This window comes from Melozone crissalis, unplaced genomic scaffold (assembly GCF_028551555.1).
Source record: "Melozone crissalis strain CALT ecotype California unplaced genomic scaffold, PUWL_Pcris_2 ptg000056l_1, whole genome shotgun sequence".
NCBI classification, from domain to species: domain Eukaryota; kingdom Metazoa; phylum Chordata; class Aves; order Passeriformes; family Passerellidae; genus Melozone; species Melozone crissalis.
In genome coordinates, this window is record NW_026535834.1 from 3,765,968 (window position 1) to 3,781,969 (window position 16,002).

General features: G+C 40.2%; 1 protein-coding gene across 2 annotated transcripts in view; it reads left to right on the plus strand.

Moving 5' to 3' along the window:
• Positions 1-436: 436 nt before the first annotated feature.
• Positions 437-16,002, plus strand: part of ESR2 (estrogen receptor 2) — a 40,809-nt gene continuing 25,243 nt past the window's right edge. Inside the window, exons 1-3 of one of the 2 annotated variants that reach the window (XM_054286803.1) lie at positions 437-657; positions 10,966-11,438; positions 15,770-15,945. In XM_054286803.1, coding sequence (XP_054142778.1) covers positions 11,005-11,438; positions 15,770-15,945 — 610 coding nt within the window. In that variant the 5' untranslated portion in view covers positions 437-657; positions 10,966-11,004. Of the gene's footprint in view, positions 658-9,633; positions 9,721-10,965; positions 11,439-15,769; positions 15,946-16,002 lie in introns of those variants that run through there. The other variant, XM_054286804.1, reaches the window with a different exon arrangement.

Here is a 16,002-nt window from a genome sequence, read left to right on the forward strand (position 1 = left end):
TCCAGTTAATTTGCTTTTCTTGAAAATGAATGTAGCTACATTGAAGAAAAATATCCCCCCCTTGTCTGTGTTTGTGCATCTGGTATTTAAAAAACAATGCCAAAGGAGTTTATTTATTATGCTGCCCAAGATGTCCAAGATGAGTACATTTCTACTTCTGAGCAAATGTTAATTATGTTTCAGGTTTTCCTGTGACAAAGACATAAAAAGTTTGATTTAGCCTTTTAAAAACCTCAGTGTCTGATGCCAGAAAATGCTGGTTAATTAACCTTCAGATTTCTGTGCTACATATGAGAATGCCTGGCTTATAAAATGATTCCATCATGTAAGAGCCTTAACTGCAGTGAACGACAAATTCAGAGGCTTGTTATGTCAGAAAGGAGGAGGAGGAACTTCTGTTTAGGTCTTGCCTTCAGAGGGAAAGGAAACACTGATAGTATCCCTGTAACCTTGCACTGATGAGCAGGCACCACATTGCTTTGGAAAGATTCATATTTGAGATCTGATGACTAAGTGGTGGTGGGCACAGCTGCTTTTAGAATCAGAGATAAAGGAAAGAAGGAAAACAAATCCAGAATTGCTATGAGAAAATCTTGCTGACATGTAATGCTGTCAGAGCATTTATAAAGAACAGAAACCCCATTCAGTGTCATTCAGGTACGTGCTATATTGAATGGAATATTTATTGTTGTGAATGTTGCCAAAGGTCTGCAATTGATAATCTCTGGATTTATGAACAATAGCCTCTGTGAGAGAAATGAGATAGGTTAAATTATTGAGAGTGTTAATTTTGGTTCCAGTGTAAATTTTTTCTTAAAGTCTATCAGTTTATGCAGATTAAGTGATCTTCCAATGAGCTTGGGGTTTTTAAATATTTGTGGATACAGAGAAAATGATGGAAGTTTGCTATATTTTAGGTCTTTGGCTTAAGAATCTTATTAGAATAGGATTGCTGCACTGAGAGCAGGAGGAGTATTTTGGAACATACATGGTGTTTTAAGGTTTTTGGGAAATTCCACAGATAAATATACTAATAAAAGCTAAATGCCTCTTCCAAGCTTCATAGCAATTGGTATAACCTGATCCAAACTAAATTGGGGTTACTGGAGGTCTCTTAACTTGACTTTTGAAATTCCAAGTCTCTCACTGATAAATGTCTCAGGTTTTGTTTTGACAGTTCTGAAGTAGTTTTCCCATTGAAGTCTGTGCTATTGATTTACAGTCTTTTATTAAGATCTTCAGCTTTAAGAAGGATCTTCCTCATTAGACAGTGAGATCCAAGCCTGTTTTTTTAATTTGCTTTTAGCACTGCTAAAAGGTTTATTTAACAATAACTAAAGATTGGACAGCACATGTATAAATCTTCATCAAACCCATCAGAGCTTTTGCCTGAATGCTCATAAAAGACTTTTGGCTAGCAATGGCAAGAATGATCTGGTCTTTAATCCTGGATGCTTTATAACCAAGGTTTTATTAGAGAAAATAAATTACAGCCTGGAGAGAGGATGGGATAAACAGCAAATTGTGCAGTTTATACCTTGGAATGGTGGGTAAATGTGCTATTTCTTTCTGGGAAAGGGTTCAGCCTTGTCATACAGAGAATGATGCACAATTACAATTTGTGTGTAGAGGAAGTTTTGATATGATTATGGGTGGCATGAGAAACTGCTTTTGGACATAAAGTCATTTACCATTTGCTTCTGATGTGCTCAGTGTTACCAGCAATGTGTTTCCTCATCCATATCCTTGAAATTCCTTGCTCATCTGTTGTCCCCACAGGAGGGGGAGTTCTAAGACTGGTGCTTTTACTGAAGCAACAAATACATGCTGTATTTCTGATTTAAAGCTTGAAAACTTTTATTTGGTGTTTGAGAACTTTATTAAAATTCTTCTTTCTGTTTGTGAGCAAAGTTCAAGCACTCCTCTGTGGCTGTCCTCCGTTTTGCTTTTCTTTCTGAACTTCCCTGTTCCTTTTAAAATAAGATGTATCTTGCATTTTGCAGACACAGTGACTGTAACACAGCATCAGTGGAAGGCAGCTGTAGTGTGTTCCCTGTCAGGCTGGTAACTCTGTGTGAGTGAACACTCAGCTTCCTCATGCTTTAAAAGGAGAAATAACAATAAAAATTTTCGACCTGAAGGGATGGAGCAAATCTGATGCTTCTTTGCAGTTTATCTCATCAGTGCTGTAAATGAGAACCAGTAAATGGAGCTCCAAGTATTGCTGGAGAAAGTGGAAACACACAAACTATTTTATATCCTTGAGAATTTTTTGGCTGTTAAACTGAAAAACTTTAAAAATCACAGGAAGAAAATGCTCATAGTTTTAGAGGTCTTCTTAAAATGTTGGAACTGCAGAATTGTCTTCAAGAAGTCAGCTAATGTGAGTGTCTATAATGATGTTCTGATGAAGAATGGGTTAAAATATATTAACTTAAAAAACTATAAATCCAATTAATATATGATCTCTTTAAATACTCTTAGCCTTCAAGAACCAAAATTAAAACTTATTGGCTTAAAGGTAAAAGTAGCAAAGAGCTTACAGTGATAAGGGATGGTGATCCAGGGGGCTGACCAGATTTTATATACAATATTTTACTGTGCTCCTATTCAGCTATCTGCAGCATGCTTTTGCTAGCAGTGAAGAAATATTCACATAAAAGAGTTTGCTGGTCCATTCCTTGAGAGACAGGACATAAGCTCAGCAGGCAGAAATTCCAGAATATTTTCTAAGACTTCATTTCAATAAGACTAGGAGGTCATTACAATTTTGTCTTAATTAACATGTTAGACAAATGTCCATCTGTGAGAGTCATCAACAAAATTCCAACTGACTCAGCTGAGACAGGATTTTACTCACAATAAAAGGCAGGTTTTCATGTCTGGGTTAATGATGAGACAAATCTAGAACAGCTTGCCTTGTTTAAGGGACTAAAACATATGCACAAACTTTTGTTACCTGTGGATGGTGCTAAACAAATCAGATCTGGGATTTCATGCAGCTTTACAAGAGTGTTTTACAGCTTGAAAGGCAGGAATAAGCAATGCCTTGGTTTCTGTGCTCTTTCAGTGGTTTAGTGATGGTGGAGAAAAAGTAAAGGCATAATGACTCATTTATGAGGTGATTTTAAGTATTTTAAGTCATCAAAAATCAGGTATCAAAAACTGCATTGAAAAAACTTTATTTTAAAGAAGTTAGAATAAAATTGCAGTGGCAAAGATATTTAATCTTGAATTTGCTGTTAATGTGAAAGTGCACAACAAAATTAATACAATTGGAATAGTCTTTTACAGAAATTCCAATAAGAAAATCAGTTTACTATAGCTAAAGCCAGATAAGCAGCCAGAGGAGTTCTGCATTTTGTACATATTCAGACATAGATTTCATTTCTATACCACTGTAGATAAGATTGCTTATTCAAGTTTTATGACTAAAAAGACAGAAGTTTTACGCTTTTTATTTACTTTTTGGCTACCTAAATTAATCCTATAGCATGAATCATTTGCATTATAAATAGACTGTCTGGAAAACAAAGCAATGTAAGTAACACCATTTTATTTGAGGAGAGGAGAAAGTAGAATAAGACATATTGCAAATTGGTCTGACAGGATAAAAGTCCACTGCTTTTTCTTCACTCTTTAGGTCACTGAGATCTGAAATTATTATACCCTGACAACATTTCTGCAAGGAAGGTTTTCTTTTGCCAAAGATTGCTCTGGTTATCACCATTGCTGCTGAGCCTCACAAAGCAGGAGGTTATTTGAGGAGCCTGAGGCATGGCATGCCCAAGGGAAAGCTTAGCCAGGAGCAATGAATCCTGTATTTCTGACATCCATGCCAAACAGAACCTCCCACCCTGGGTTTGGAGCTCTGGCAGGTCAGATGTGCCAGGATGGTGGAGCATGAACTGCAGAAATGGATGAATTCCCATAATTTGGGGATGTGTCCCACCCAACATCAGACTTGTTGCCTGTAGATTGCCAGGGGTCAGGTTTTAAGGGGCAGTGAGGACTCTTCTCTTTTGTGCATTGGCAAAAGGAGTTTTAATCTTTTCGCTGGTCTTTATGCCCAATGAAGAACAGCTGCTACCAGGGAAAGTCTCATCTTTGCTTTCATCAACAATGAGATAGTGTCTCCCCTGAGAGTGTAGGAATTTTCAATTCCTGCTCTATCCCTATTGCCTGATTTACTTGTTTTTCTTCACATATTGACTTTTTTAGCCACCATCTCTTTCCTCTCAAATTTCTGCCTGGCATGAGTGCATTGCTGCAGGCTCTGCTCTCTTCATGCTGCTGTATATCCTCACAGACCTCAGTGGGGAAAATGCTGTGGGGAAAGGGAATAAACGAGGTGAAATTTTCAGTCCCTAATTTATTTACCATACAAGAGCTGTTGATTTGTTGTAAGAGTAAATAGAAGGAATTTGACTTGAGTAAAAAAATCTCAGCCCCTGTGCCAGCTCATGTCTATACCCTGATAATAACAGAGACAATTATTCAGAAACCCTCCAAGCTGTGTTAAAGTTCGACTGGGCAAAATGAGGAATTTTATCCATGTGCTTTCTCTCTTGTTGAGGGCAGAGGTTGAGCAGGGCACTCTGCTCCTCAGCAGACTGGAGTGATGGAACACCTTTGCTGTGATGTGGGCAGTGGGATTTAGGTGTTGATCACTGAGTTTGCTGACCACACCAAGCTCTGGTGCAGTCTCTGCTCTGCCCTTGTGGAATCCCACCTGGAGCTCTGCATCCATCTCTGGGACCCTCAACACAAGGAAGACAAAGAAAATAAGATTCAGTGAGTCCAGGCCATGAAATTCATCAGAGGGCTGGAGCACATCCCATATGAGCACAGGCTGAGAGAGCTGGGGTTGTTCAGACTGGAGAAGAGAAAGCTCTGGTACTTCCAGAGCCTAAAGGGGCTCCAGGAGAGCTGAAAAGGGACTTTTTACCAGGATGTGTAGTGATAGAACAAGACAGAATGGCTTCAAACTCAAAGAGAGGAGGTTTAAGTTGGATATTAGGAAGAAATTCTTTACTGTGAGGGTGGTGAGCCACTGGCACAGATTTCCCAGAGAAACTGTGGATGCTCCATCCCTGGGAGTGTTCAGCCAGGTTGGATTGAATTCTGAGCAGCCTGGTGTCATGGAATGTGTCCCTGCCCATGGCTGGGGGATTGAAATTAGGTGATCTTCAAGGTCCCTTCCAGCCCAAACCATTCATGGATTCAGTTATATTTCTATGAATACACTTTTTGCAAATGACCAGAAAGAAATGGAGTGGACGAAGGCACATGTGCATTTGTTCTAGGACACTGTCATTAAGAGGGAAATGTTGACTGAAGGAATTATTTCCTCCTGGATCCAAGGAACAGGTGTATTCCATGCTGTTGGGGCAGAGCTATGGTGTGGCAATCAAAACAAGAATAATTTTTTTAGAATTAGCTTCCCCAATTGGTATGTCCTGAGAGACCCAGGTATGCTTCAGAGATGCTGGATGCAGATGCACATCCCAGATCCGTGAATATTGAAATCCCCATGCTGCTCTTCCCTGCCCTTTCTTGCATCAGAGATGTTTTTTTTAAATAATGAAGTTCTTACTGGAAAAGGGTGCTATTCTTTGTACTGGTTTCTGCCATGATACTGCTGCAGATTGAAGCATGATTACAAAATCCTCAGATCCTTGTAATTATACTTTGTGTAATAATTTAAATAGATGTTTCTTTTCTAATGGAATGTACTAAAATTTTCATGCTGAAATGCAAATATTCTTTTTGACCAAAAAGTCAAAATTATTTAAATAATTACATGGAGTGTAAAGGAACTGAAGTGTCTTAGTTTGCATTTGTGTTCTTGAGCAGGACAGTGGCTTTTCACTTCTGGTGTCTGAAACGCTAAGACTATGAAACATACTTAAGAGATGCAAATCATAGAAAGCTTAAATCCACTCTCAGATCTGGTAACATTTTAATGATCCACAAATTTAAAGGCTGAAAACTAGTAAAGTCAACCTTAATTCTAGTTTGAACTGAGATCTGAAAATATGTTTCAGTAATGGGAAGGGAAATCTAGAGACCAATCAATCAAACATCCTGCTCAAAGTGAGTCTTTTTTAATCTTTCCAAATACTGGGATTTCACAGCCTTTCTGGGTACCCTATTCCTGCTCCTAATTCTCACTGTGGAGATTTTTCCTCATGTTTTACTGGGATTTCCCTTGCACTGGCATGTGACTGTGATCTCCTGAAAAAGAGTCTGGACTCCTTGTCTTTGTAATTCCACTTTATGGGGTGGAAGGCTGAAGTTGTGTATTCCTCTAGTGGAACAAATCCAGTTCCTTTAGTGCCCCCATGTCCATTGAACTCTGAAATGTATTTATGAATGTTTAGAATAATCTAGGAGTTGTCAGTGTCCTGAGTAACTTAAAGGCTAACAAAGGCTAAAGAATGCTCATTTTGCTTGTTTCAAAGTATTTTTCCCTGTGTCCAGATTTTTCCCTGTCCCCAGATTTTGAGCTGCACTATTTTATTTAGAGTAGGTCTTGAGGCCATTGAGGACAGGTTTTTAATTTTGGAGGATGAGTACAATATCCGAAATTTGGACAGACAGCTGGATTTTCCATTTTGCTTCCCTATCTCTCTCCTACTTGTTGCATCCAGTCCTTCTCAGGTAATAATAAACTTGTTTACTTGCCTGCCTTCTGTTGGCAATATCTGGCACTGCTGTGTTTAATGAGTAATAAGCTTGTCTGAAGCACAAGTATCATCTGCATCAGGAATGACTTTCCTTTAGTAATCACTTTTCCAGAAGATGATTCAGTTTGTTGCTGCAGGGAGCTGTGTAAAATAGAACTGAAGAGAATATTAATAGAATGCTTTGTGAGATGACTGAGGATCTTTGGCTGTGGGGTGGTGGAATGCATGCTTGCTGAATCACCTCTATTAAACCCAAAGGCACCAGGATTGCACTTTAGTCTAAGCCTAGCAGAGAGAAAAAGGTCATCTTGATTCTCTATTGCAAAAAATCTTTACTCAAAATATATATGAAATGCTAAGCAGTTTGTAGTGTATGTTGATGGAAGGGTGCCTGAGAACATCCATCACTCCCTTGCTTTTTGAAGGGTTGTACTTTTCTAGGAAAAGCTATTGTGCTGTGTTCCCAAGCAGGCACCCTGCCTTCTCTACCTACTTTTCTCCTTTCCAAAACTAAAAAAAAAATCCCAAACAACCATACAAACCTAAAACTGGAAAAAAATTAATTAGTTTTTTTCCCACAAGGATTTTAAAGAGGTTCTTGGTATAGGTAATGTGCAGTAAGAGGCTTTTGAGTTTGTTGAAATACGTCAGATGGCTTAATTATTTACCCATGTGTCTGTTTGACTATGACATCTAAACCAGCCCTTGTGCCTCATCTGGCATGTCTTGCATGGTGACTCAAGATACATTCAGTTGTTGGAGAGTTATTCAAAGACAAGAAACCTAGTTTTTTTTAAAATTTTTTTTTGTTTTGTTTTTTTTGGTGGAGAACATTGATAACATTCATTTTTCCCCTACATCCTCATGGATAGTGGTGTCATCCTCAGGGTGCTGGAGCTAATGAAGCTGCTCTGTGTCAGAAGGGAATCCTGCCTGTAGTGCCTTAGATTTGTGAATGGTAAGTGTTACTTGAGGAACTGGCCAGAATGGCTGTGGTTTACTTAATAATTGGCATTTCAGTTGTTGAATATCTCGCTAAGCTAAACTGACTTCAGTGGACTGAAACATTTGCAGGCTCTCAGGAGACTGGGATATAAAAATAATAGACACCTGTTTTGTTTCTGTGTCTGGTCCAGATCTAGTGCAGAGCTGACAGATTGCATCTAAATAATGTATTTTATCATTGAATCTTGCTTTTAAAGTCTTTCTTCAGAGGAAAAGGGCGTGTTGGGACAGGAGTTCACTTTAGGAAGTAGTTCATTTCTGTTTCATGAGTAGTTTTTAAAATATGATGACATTATACCAGGATGGAACAAATTTATTAGCTATTGCTCTACTTATTGTAGTCCTTGCATTAAATGTGGCTGTGCTTCCTTCTGAGGTGTTTGTGGAGTTTTTCTTGAGTCTCAGATCTTGGAGTCTGTTTCCCTCATTCTTCCGTTCTTCTTTAAGACACACAACTTCACAGTTCAGCAGGCAATTTTTAGGACCTTCTGAGCAATAATGCATAATTTCAGCAGTCTCACTTTATTGTGAGTCTCTGGGCTTCCCATTTGAAATTCTGTGGGTGTAAAGAAATGTGATCAACGTGATCTCATGCAGATCCATGGTGTACTGTGGCTAGACTATTTCTGCTACTCAAGTTAATAATCTCAGGTCAATACTGTTATTTTTTCACTACATTTCAGCCTGCTGAAGACCACGAGTACAGTTTTCTTTAACCTGCTGGACCCCAGAGTCTCCTTCTCTTGTAAATAAGTTATGAGCAGCGTGTTTTTCAGGAAAGCTGTGCTGACTCCTTATGCTTGTGTGAACTCTTCCCCTAAAACAAGCTTTACTCTTGCTCCTGATAACTTCTGTGTATGTTTCTAAATGCTCTGTGTTGCCCTTTGGAGACAATATCTCCTCCTGCTAAGCTCACGCTCATTAGTGGATTCCTCTGCAGAAAAAACATGACTCAAATCTCAGCTGATTTCTGTTCATAAAATTCCGTAGTAGCAGCTCTGTGTTCTCTCTGCTTTTGCAGTGTGCAGGCATTTATTTGCTGAACGCTGAGGGAAACCACACAGCCAGTTTGCCTGCTGCAAAAGCTGGCACAGCACAATGTCCCTGGCTGACTGGAACAGAGATGTTGCTGTGATGATGCTCAGGCCCTTCCCTGCAGAGGCTTTGGGGTTCCCCTGTGCTGTGTGTCCTTCCAAAGGAGGCAGAGGCACAAAGAAAGCACAGACAGCTTTCCTTGGACATGCCAGATGTGTGGCAGAGTACCCATGCTCATCCTGAATACTTGCAGCCTCTGAGACTGCAAGGGGAATTCAGCTTTGCTCAAACTTGAATCTTTAAATGTGCATTGAATCCAGCGTGCTCATTTGGCTCACTCCTAGTAACCCCTGAAGATACTCCTATTTTTTTTTTTTGTTCCATCATTTCTTTCTAAAAAAATTACCCACCCCATAACCTGGGAGTGAAAGCACCTTTGGGTTTATCAGTGTTTTTTTGCGGTGAATTTGCACAATGCCTGGTTTTTCCTGGATGGAGGAGGCTGTGAAGCATCTGCTGGGGGCAGGTGAAGAGTGTGGGTTTGTGAGGGGTGAGGTCACAATCCCCTGCTTGGGCTACTCTGGAGGGCCAGTCCAAGAACTGCTGGACACAAACAGCTGCTGAGATATCTCATTTTCCTGTTTCCCACAAAGGAAAAAACAGCAGCTGGGTTAAAGCGCCGGAGCTGATTTAAATGAGTTTCTGGTTATTTCTCCACATATCTTCAGTTTCATTGCCAGATGCAGAGTGAGGAGGAAGGAAAGACTCTCAAAAATCCATTTTAGTCAAAAAGACTATATCTTCCATTTTCTGTTAATGCTTCTACTCTCAGTCCTCACCCTAGAGGAGAAAGATGTATCAATGGCCCAAGGTGGCACACTAGAAATGCCTTTGGGCTGAGAGCCTTGGGGACAGGGAGGTTGCTGGTACTTCCACAAACCCATGCTTGAATCTTCCTCATCTTCTTCATGGTCATGTGAGGCAAAAAAAGGTAAGAACATTTAGCATCTCTACCTTGGCCACTTGTGGAATAGCAAAGCTGTGGGTGAATGTTTAGTTATCCTGGGGTTTTTCATGTTAGGATCTTATTGTTATATGTAAAAGTACATTGCAATATTAGTTCTGGGGCTGAAACTTGCTCTTTTGGATACAGAATTGTTTTGAATTGCAAACTAGTTCTGTCTTCAGAGCTGGAATGAATTGCAGATGAAACTCTTAGTGAAGAATAAAGGAAAAAATGTTTTTAATTCTACAGTAAAATAATGCTTCTAGGACAGGGGTCTGTCTCAGGAGGATAATTTTGGTGGGCTTTTTTTTATCTTTTCAAATTTATTTTCTCTCTTAAATAATATGTGTATGCCTGAATCTGGCAAAGAGTATTTACAGTGGGCAATTTAAGGTCTTGTTTTGATAGCTGAGGGAGATGGGAGATAGAACAGGGGGTAGTTGGGATGGGGATGAAGAGTTGCAGGGAATTATAAAACTTCTGAACCTCATGAAATCACTTGAGTTCTATTGTCAGCTTTGGAAATACCTGCATTTTATGATTTCTACTTTTCTAATGGCCCTGTGCAGAGCTGCTGTGCCCAGGGACCCCTCAGTGATGAAGTTGCACCTTGCTGAGATCCACTCCCTGTGTTCCTCCTCTGTGCAGGGGGATCTGCAGTGGAGTTGTGGGTTTGGAGGGTGTAGGGGATGTGTGTGTGTGTTTGTCTGCTTTCACAATGCCTGCTGTGACATGTTTGTGATGGAAATGGGAAGCACCCTGGAGCTCAAGGCTGAAGGCTCTGGTGCAGTTAGCAGCAGGAGATGGTGAGTTGTTATGAAGAGAATTGATTTCTCCTCCATAGCTGTGGACCTTGGGGTAATTTTATCTCTGATAGAGAGCAGATCTACCCTGGTTGTAACTCCTGGTAATTTGTCATCTTGATCTTTGTTTCAGGCAGGCCTCAAATAGTTTTGTTCTTAAAATTATTATTATTTTTTTAAGGGAGTCTGAACTCAATATGTGTTTTAGCTTTTATTTTTAAGGATATTCTAGAAAGCTTTCTTTAACTTAAAGGCAGTAAATTTGTACATTGACTATTTAAGTGCATTTGGAATGCAATCTGTTTTAACGAAACTTTTTATGTTTTCTGGTTTACTGGTTCCTTTTTTCTTTTATTGAAAAGACCTAATGCAGAGCTTTTTTGGTTTTTAAGTCTTTTTTTTTTTTTTTAATTCTTTATTGTCTTAGGATGAATATTTAAACAACCCTCTTCAATCTTGCTTCAAAATGTCCCTGTGCACATCTTCTCACAAGGACTTTTCTCAGTTGCTGCCACTTCAGGATATTGGATGCAATAAAACAGAAATTAAAAATTCACCTGCTGGCGTCATCTCTCCAGTCCCTTACAGCTGCAATCAGTCCACGCTGACAGCAGAGCACAGCCCAGTCTACATTCCCTCATCTTTCATGGAAAACAGGCACGAATATTCCACCATGGCGTTCTGCAGCCCCGCCATGGTCAATTACAACATCGCCAGCAATTTTGGGGACCCGGAGGGTGTGGCAGCCAGGCAGACCTCGAGCCCCAGCGCCCTGTGGTCTGCTCCTGGCCACCTGTCCCCTCTGGCTCTGCACTGCCAGCCCTCCCTGCTGTACGCGGAGCAGCCCAAGAGCCTGTGGTGCGAGGCGCGCCCCATGGAGCCCGTGCTGCCCGCCACCAGGTCAGTCATGCTTGGTTTAAAACTTGGATAAATATTGTCTACAGCTTCCTTAGCTCAAGGCTTTGCTTTTTGTGTTTGAATTAAAGTGCTGCTCTCTCTGAAAAACAAAATGCTGTAAAAAAACCTCCATGAGACACCAAATCACCCAGGGAGTGTTGTGTATGTGGTTTATTTAGTTGTGTGTGTGGTTTATTTAGTTGTGTGTGTGGTTTATTTGTTTGTTTTTATTGTATCTTCTGAAATAAGATTTTTTTCCCCCAATACCTCCTTAGAGTCCTATACACCAACACAGAGCATTACAAATACCTTCACTGTGAGAACAGTTTACATTGCATAAAAAAAGTTCAAGACTGCTAGACACTATTTTGTGCGACAAAATTAATTTTGCTCTGGCAGATTAAGTCCTTTGAGTGAAAGAGGTAAATGTTAATTCCTTTTACCTTTTCATACAATATTGTTGAATTCGTTTTTACCCATTTTTTTTTTTTTTACTGCTTCTAATAGATGTGAAGGCTTTTTGTTAACTTGAAATTCGATGGAAATGTTTTTCTTTGCTTTTTGGCTTTAGTATGAGCAGTCACACAGCAGCATGCATGATGTTAAAAGCAGGCTGCTGCTGAAAAAACCTGACTTTTTTTCTTGCTGCTGTTCCCAACTGACTTTGTAAAGTTGCTGTGAAGAGCAGAGTCAGAGGCTAAACTTTCAGCTGACAAGACACTCTGTTTGCAAAACCACGTTCTTGTTCTGCAGATTTACTGACATTGGAAACCCTAACCAGGGTCTGGATCATCATCTGATGAAACTGCTCTGTTCTTGGGCACACACTTTTTGGATGGATTAAAGCTCAGGGCTGCAGGTGCTGTTCCTGCTTCAGCAGCTGGATGTTTATTCATAGCCTCCTTATTTAACTTCAGCAGTCGTTTGGAGCATGAAAAATAGTGTGTCCTGGGAACTGTTTTAGTCAATGGTTAATAAAGGATTTGTGCTATTTTTGAGACTTCCCACACTCCTTCTGCAATGAGTGGGCTTTATGGAGTGCAAATATGCTCTCAGTGTAGGTGTGTGGATTGGGAAAGACTCTTTGGGCAGCACTTACATGCATAATTCCCCAAGCAGTTTTGATGTGAACAGGGATCACACCCAAACTCTTTCCACTTTGGTTAAGGTTCCAAAACTTTGACAACCCTGGGAAGCTTAGGGTTTGAAGCTGTCCCGATGTTGGGACAGCAGCTGGAATAACCTAGGAGCAAGAGCATCCTGTCTGATGCTCTGCAGTGCCCTCTCTGCAACAGACAGAAGGGAAGATGAACCTGTCCCATTGGAGTTTAAATAAATAAGTCATCAGCTATTTGTATAGATATATAAAGAGTCATGCAGCTGATGATGACCTAACTTAAAGAGAATCAAGAAATTCTGGAGTATAACCTCTTCTTCACAGAATGGTTTGAATTGGAAGGTGTCTTAAAGACCATCTAGTTCCAACCCCTCTGCCATGCACAGGGACACCTTCCCGTAAACCAGCTTGCTGAGAGTAGGATGACCAGGAGAAAATCAGTGTTTTATTACTTTAAGTGAAGTCCTAATTCCTTTTTAGAAAGGTAGTATTTCTATATAGAGCCCAGCATCATAAAATAGAAAGGAGTACTAGGAGGTGTGAAGTGATAAATCTCTCACCATATGAAAGGTTCCTCTGTGGCCACCAGGGCACATCCTCTGTTTTCCTGCATCCTTTGGTGCAGGAGCATGGTGGGCATCCATCCAAGCACTTCCAGCTCACCTGCAGGACCTGGCAGCTCATTCCTCTGCTGAGCATGGGGTGCCCCAGTCCCACAGCAGCTGGGATGTTTCTCCCCCTGCATGGGGCTGCCCTCTCTGGATTGCCCTGTGTGTGGAAACGCTGCTGGAGCAGCAGATCTCAGGGTATGGGATGTTTACCTGGAAGCCCTGACTGTTTGCAGGCTCTGCAGCCCTCACAGACAGACAAACTGATGGGGTTTGAGCTTCCTGGGGTGAGGCTGCAGCTGTCACAGATGAGCTGCTCTGGTGCTGCTTGGCCCACAGCAGGAATTTGTTCCAGATGGTTCTGCTGTGTTCCAGCTGTTTGCCAGGAGTCTGAGGAGGCATTGCAGCTGGCTTGTGTGCTGGGTGGCTCTTGTTAGACTTCTAAGCAAGGAAAAAGTGCTTTTTAAATACACTTATCATGACTGGGTGAGGTTTTTACCAACAATCCTCACCCAGGTGTTGTGGTGTTGTTTTTTCTTTATTTTCATCCATAACCTCAGTGTTTTATCAAGGGCAATAAACATTGATCTCTACAGCATATCAATCAGTCACAGAGAGGCTCTCCAGCTGATTTTGAGCCTCTTCTGACCCTCACAATTGGGTAACATTTCCCAAGTAAAGCTTAAAGACCATCTAGTTCCACCCCCTCTGCCATGGACAGGGACACCTTCCTCTAGAGCAGGCTGCTCAGAGTAGAAGGATGACCAGGAGAAAATCAGTGATTTATCACTTTAAGTGAAGTCTTAATTCCTTTTTATAAAGGTAGTATTTCTATGTAGAACCCAGCATCAATACATATTTTACTAATGTGAAATGCCAAATCCCTTTTGCTGCCAAACACAGGGGAATAGGAAGGAATAGGAATGCTCTTCCCTCCTTTCATTAGCAGCAATTTAGGCATTTGTGATACAGCCTCTTTACTCTTGGGGAGAGTTCCCCTCACTGGAGTTCCCAGCAGAGAGGGAAATAACTCAGTGATTCACCAACCCAATAATGAAGTGTGTGTGTAATCAAAGACCCAGCTTGTTAAATACTTAAACATTCCTCTGCCCTGCTGTAGCTGAACGAATTAACATTTAAAAAAAATCGCTCAGTAACTTAATTGCACAACAAATATCTTAATTTTTCTGTTTTGAAATTTGCTCCAAGAAGCACCTTTTCCTCCTTTCCAAATTTTTTTACAAGGAAATTAGAGCATGTTCTCCTCAAAAACTTATGAACTTGATGATTTTCAGTTGACACGTGGGTGTGTTTGTCCTTACCTCCTGTCATGAAACCAGCACAAAAATCTACTTTTAATATATTAGTTAAAGCCTCTTTGACAGCACTTTCAGCATGTTTCTACTATTCTGTTTAAACTTGTCCTTCTTTAGAAGTCATAAACCATGCTACCTGTTGTCTTATCCCAACTGATTTTTCTTCTCCTCCTTAATCCTTCTAGAAGGTTGGATGAGGAAAATTCTAGAGTTCTGAAGTTCTGCCTCTACGCTTGAATTTATACCTATAAGCTGACTATACACCATTCCTTTTCTCAAACTCTGAGCTGCTCAGAGTTTGCACATAACACTCTTTTCTCTCTGTCTAGAAATTGCATTGACCCTGAAAGCACATTGTGCAAAACCCACCAAGAAAATGAGGTCCAGATAAAAAGGATACAATGGATTTACTTCCTCTACCTAAACCAAACATTACTGATAACCCAAGCTCCTTTCCTCTTTTGTTTGTTTACAGGATCTTGGTGTCAGGAATTGGCTGTTTTTTCATGTTTCTTCCTGTTTTAATTTTAATCCCTTCATGAAGAATAGTTCCTGTATTTTGGAGTTATTTGCAACACTTCAAGGATGTCTATATCTTACTAATTTATATAGAGCAGCAATTTTTTAAACACATGGAAGTATTTTATTAATTGCGTTTCTTCATTCTTCTTATATTCAGACTTTTTGTTTAGCATCAGGGTGATCAACGTGGGCTGAACAGAAAACATCATGAGCTGATCTTGTAGGCTGAGATTCACACCTCAGTTATTTGTCTGCAGAATGTCATTGAATGAGTTAAGCCTCATGTAAGGGATGAAGCATTGGGAATGGATGTGTGTTGTAATTTTGCCTTACTAACAGGACAAAGCAACTGCATCTCTGTCCATTGTAGCATTTATAATGTCGGTCTGAGCTGCCTGAGTTCTCCTTTCCCTGTGAAGCTCTCAAGAGGCAAAATCCACTTGGTTCACAAATTCCTGGACTTGCCTATTTCCAATAATTCTTCAAGACCCATCAGCATTCAATATGATTTTTCCCAGGGTTCATTGATTGATTCAGCAGCAGTCCAGGTTTATGCCTAAATCCTTCTAGTGTGTCATCACTGGGATCAGACTACGTGCTTTAAATGCTTTATCTTGTCAGAAAAGGCTTAGCAGTATTTCACCTATCCTGTCTTCAGGAATATGAAGACTCTATAGAGAGAGAATAGAAGACAATGAAAAATTATGAAACTCTTTGCGGTGCAGTTTAAATTTTTCCTCTTTTATAACACATGTCTTTCTCTTCTATCAGAGAAACATTAAAAAGAAAAACGAATGGCAACGACTGTACAAGCCCAATTGCAAATAACCCTGGCTCAAAAAAGGATGCCCACTTCTGTGCAGTGTGCAGTGACTATGCTTCAGGATACCACTATGGGGTCTGGTCCTGTGAAGGCTGCAAAGCATTTTTTAAAAGAAGCATTCAAGGTAGGACAAACAGGTTATGCTCATTTGCTTAAATAAATAGTTTCATGTGACCAGGGG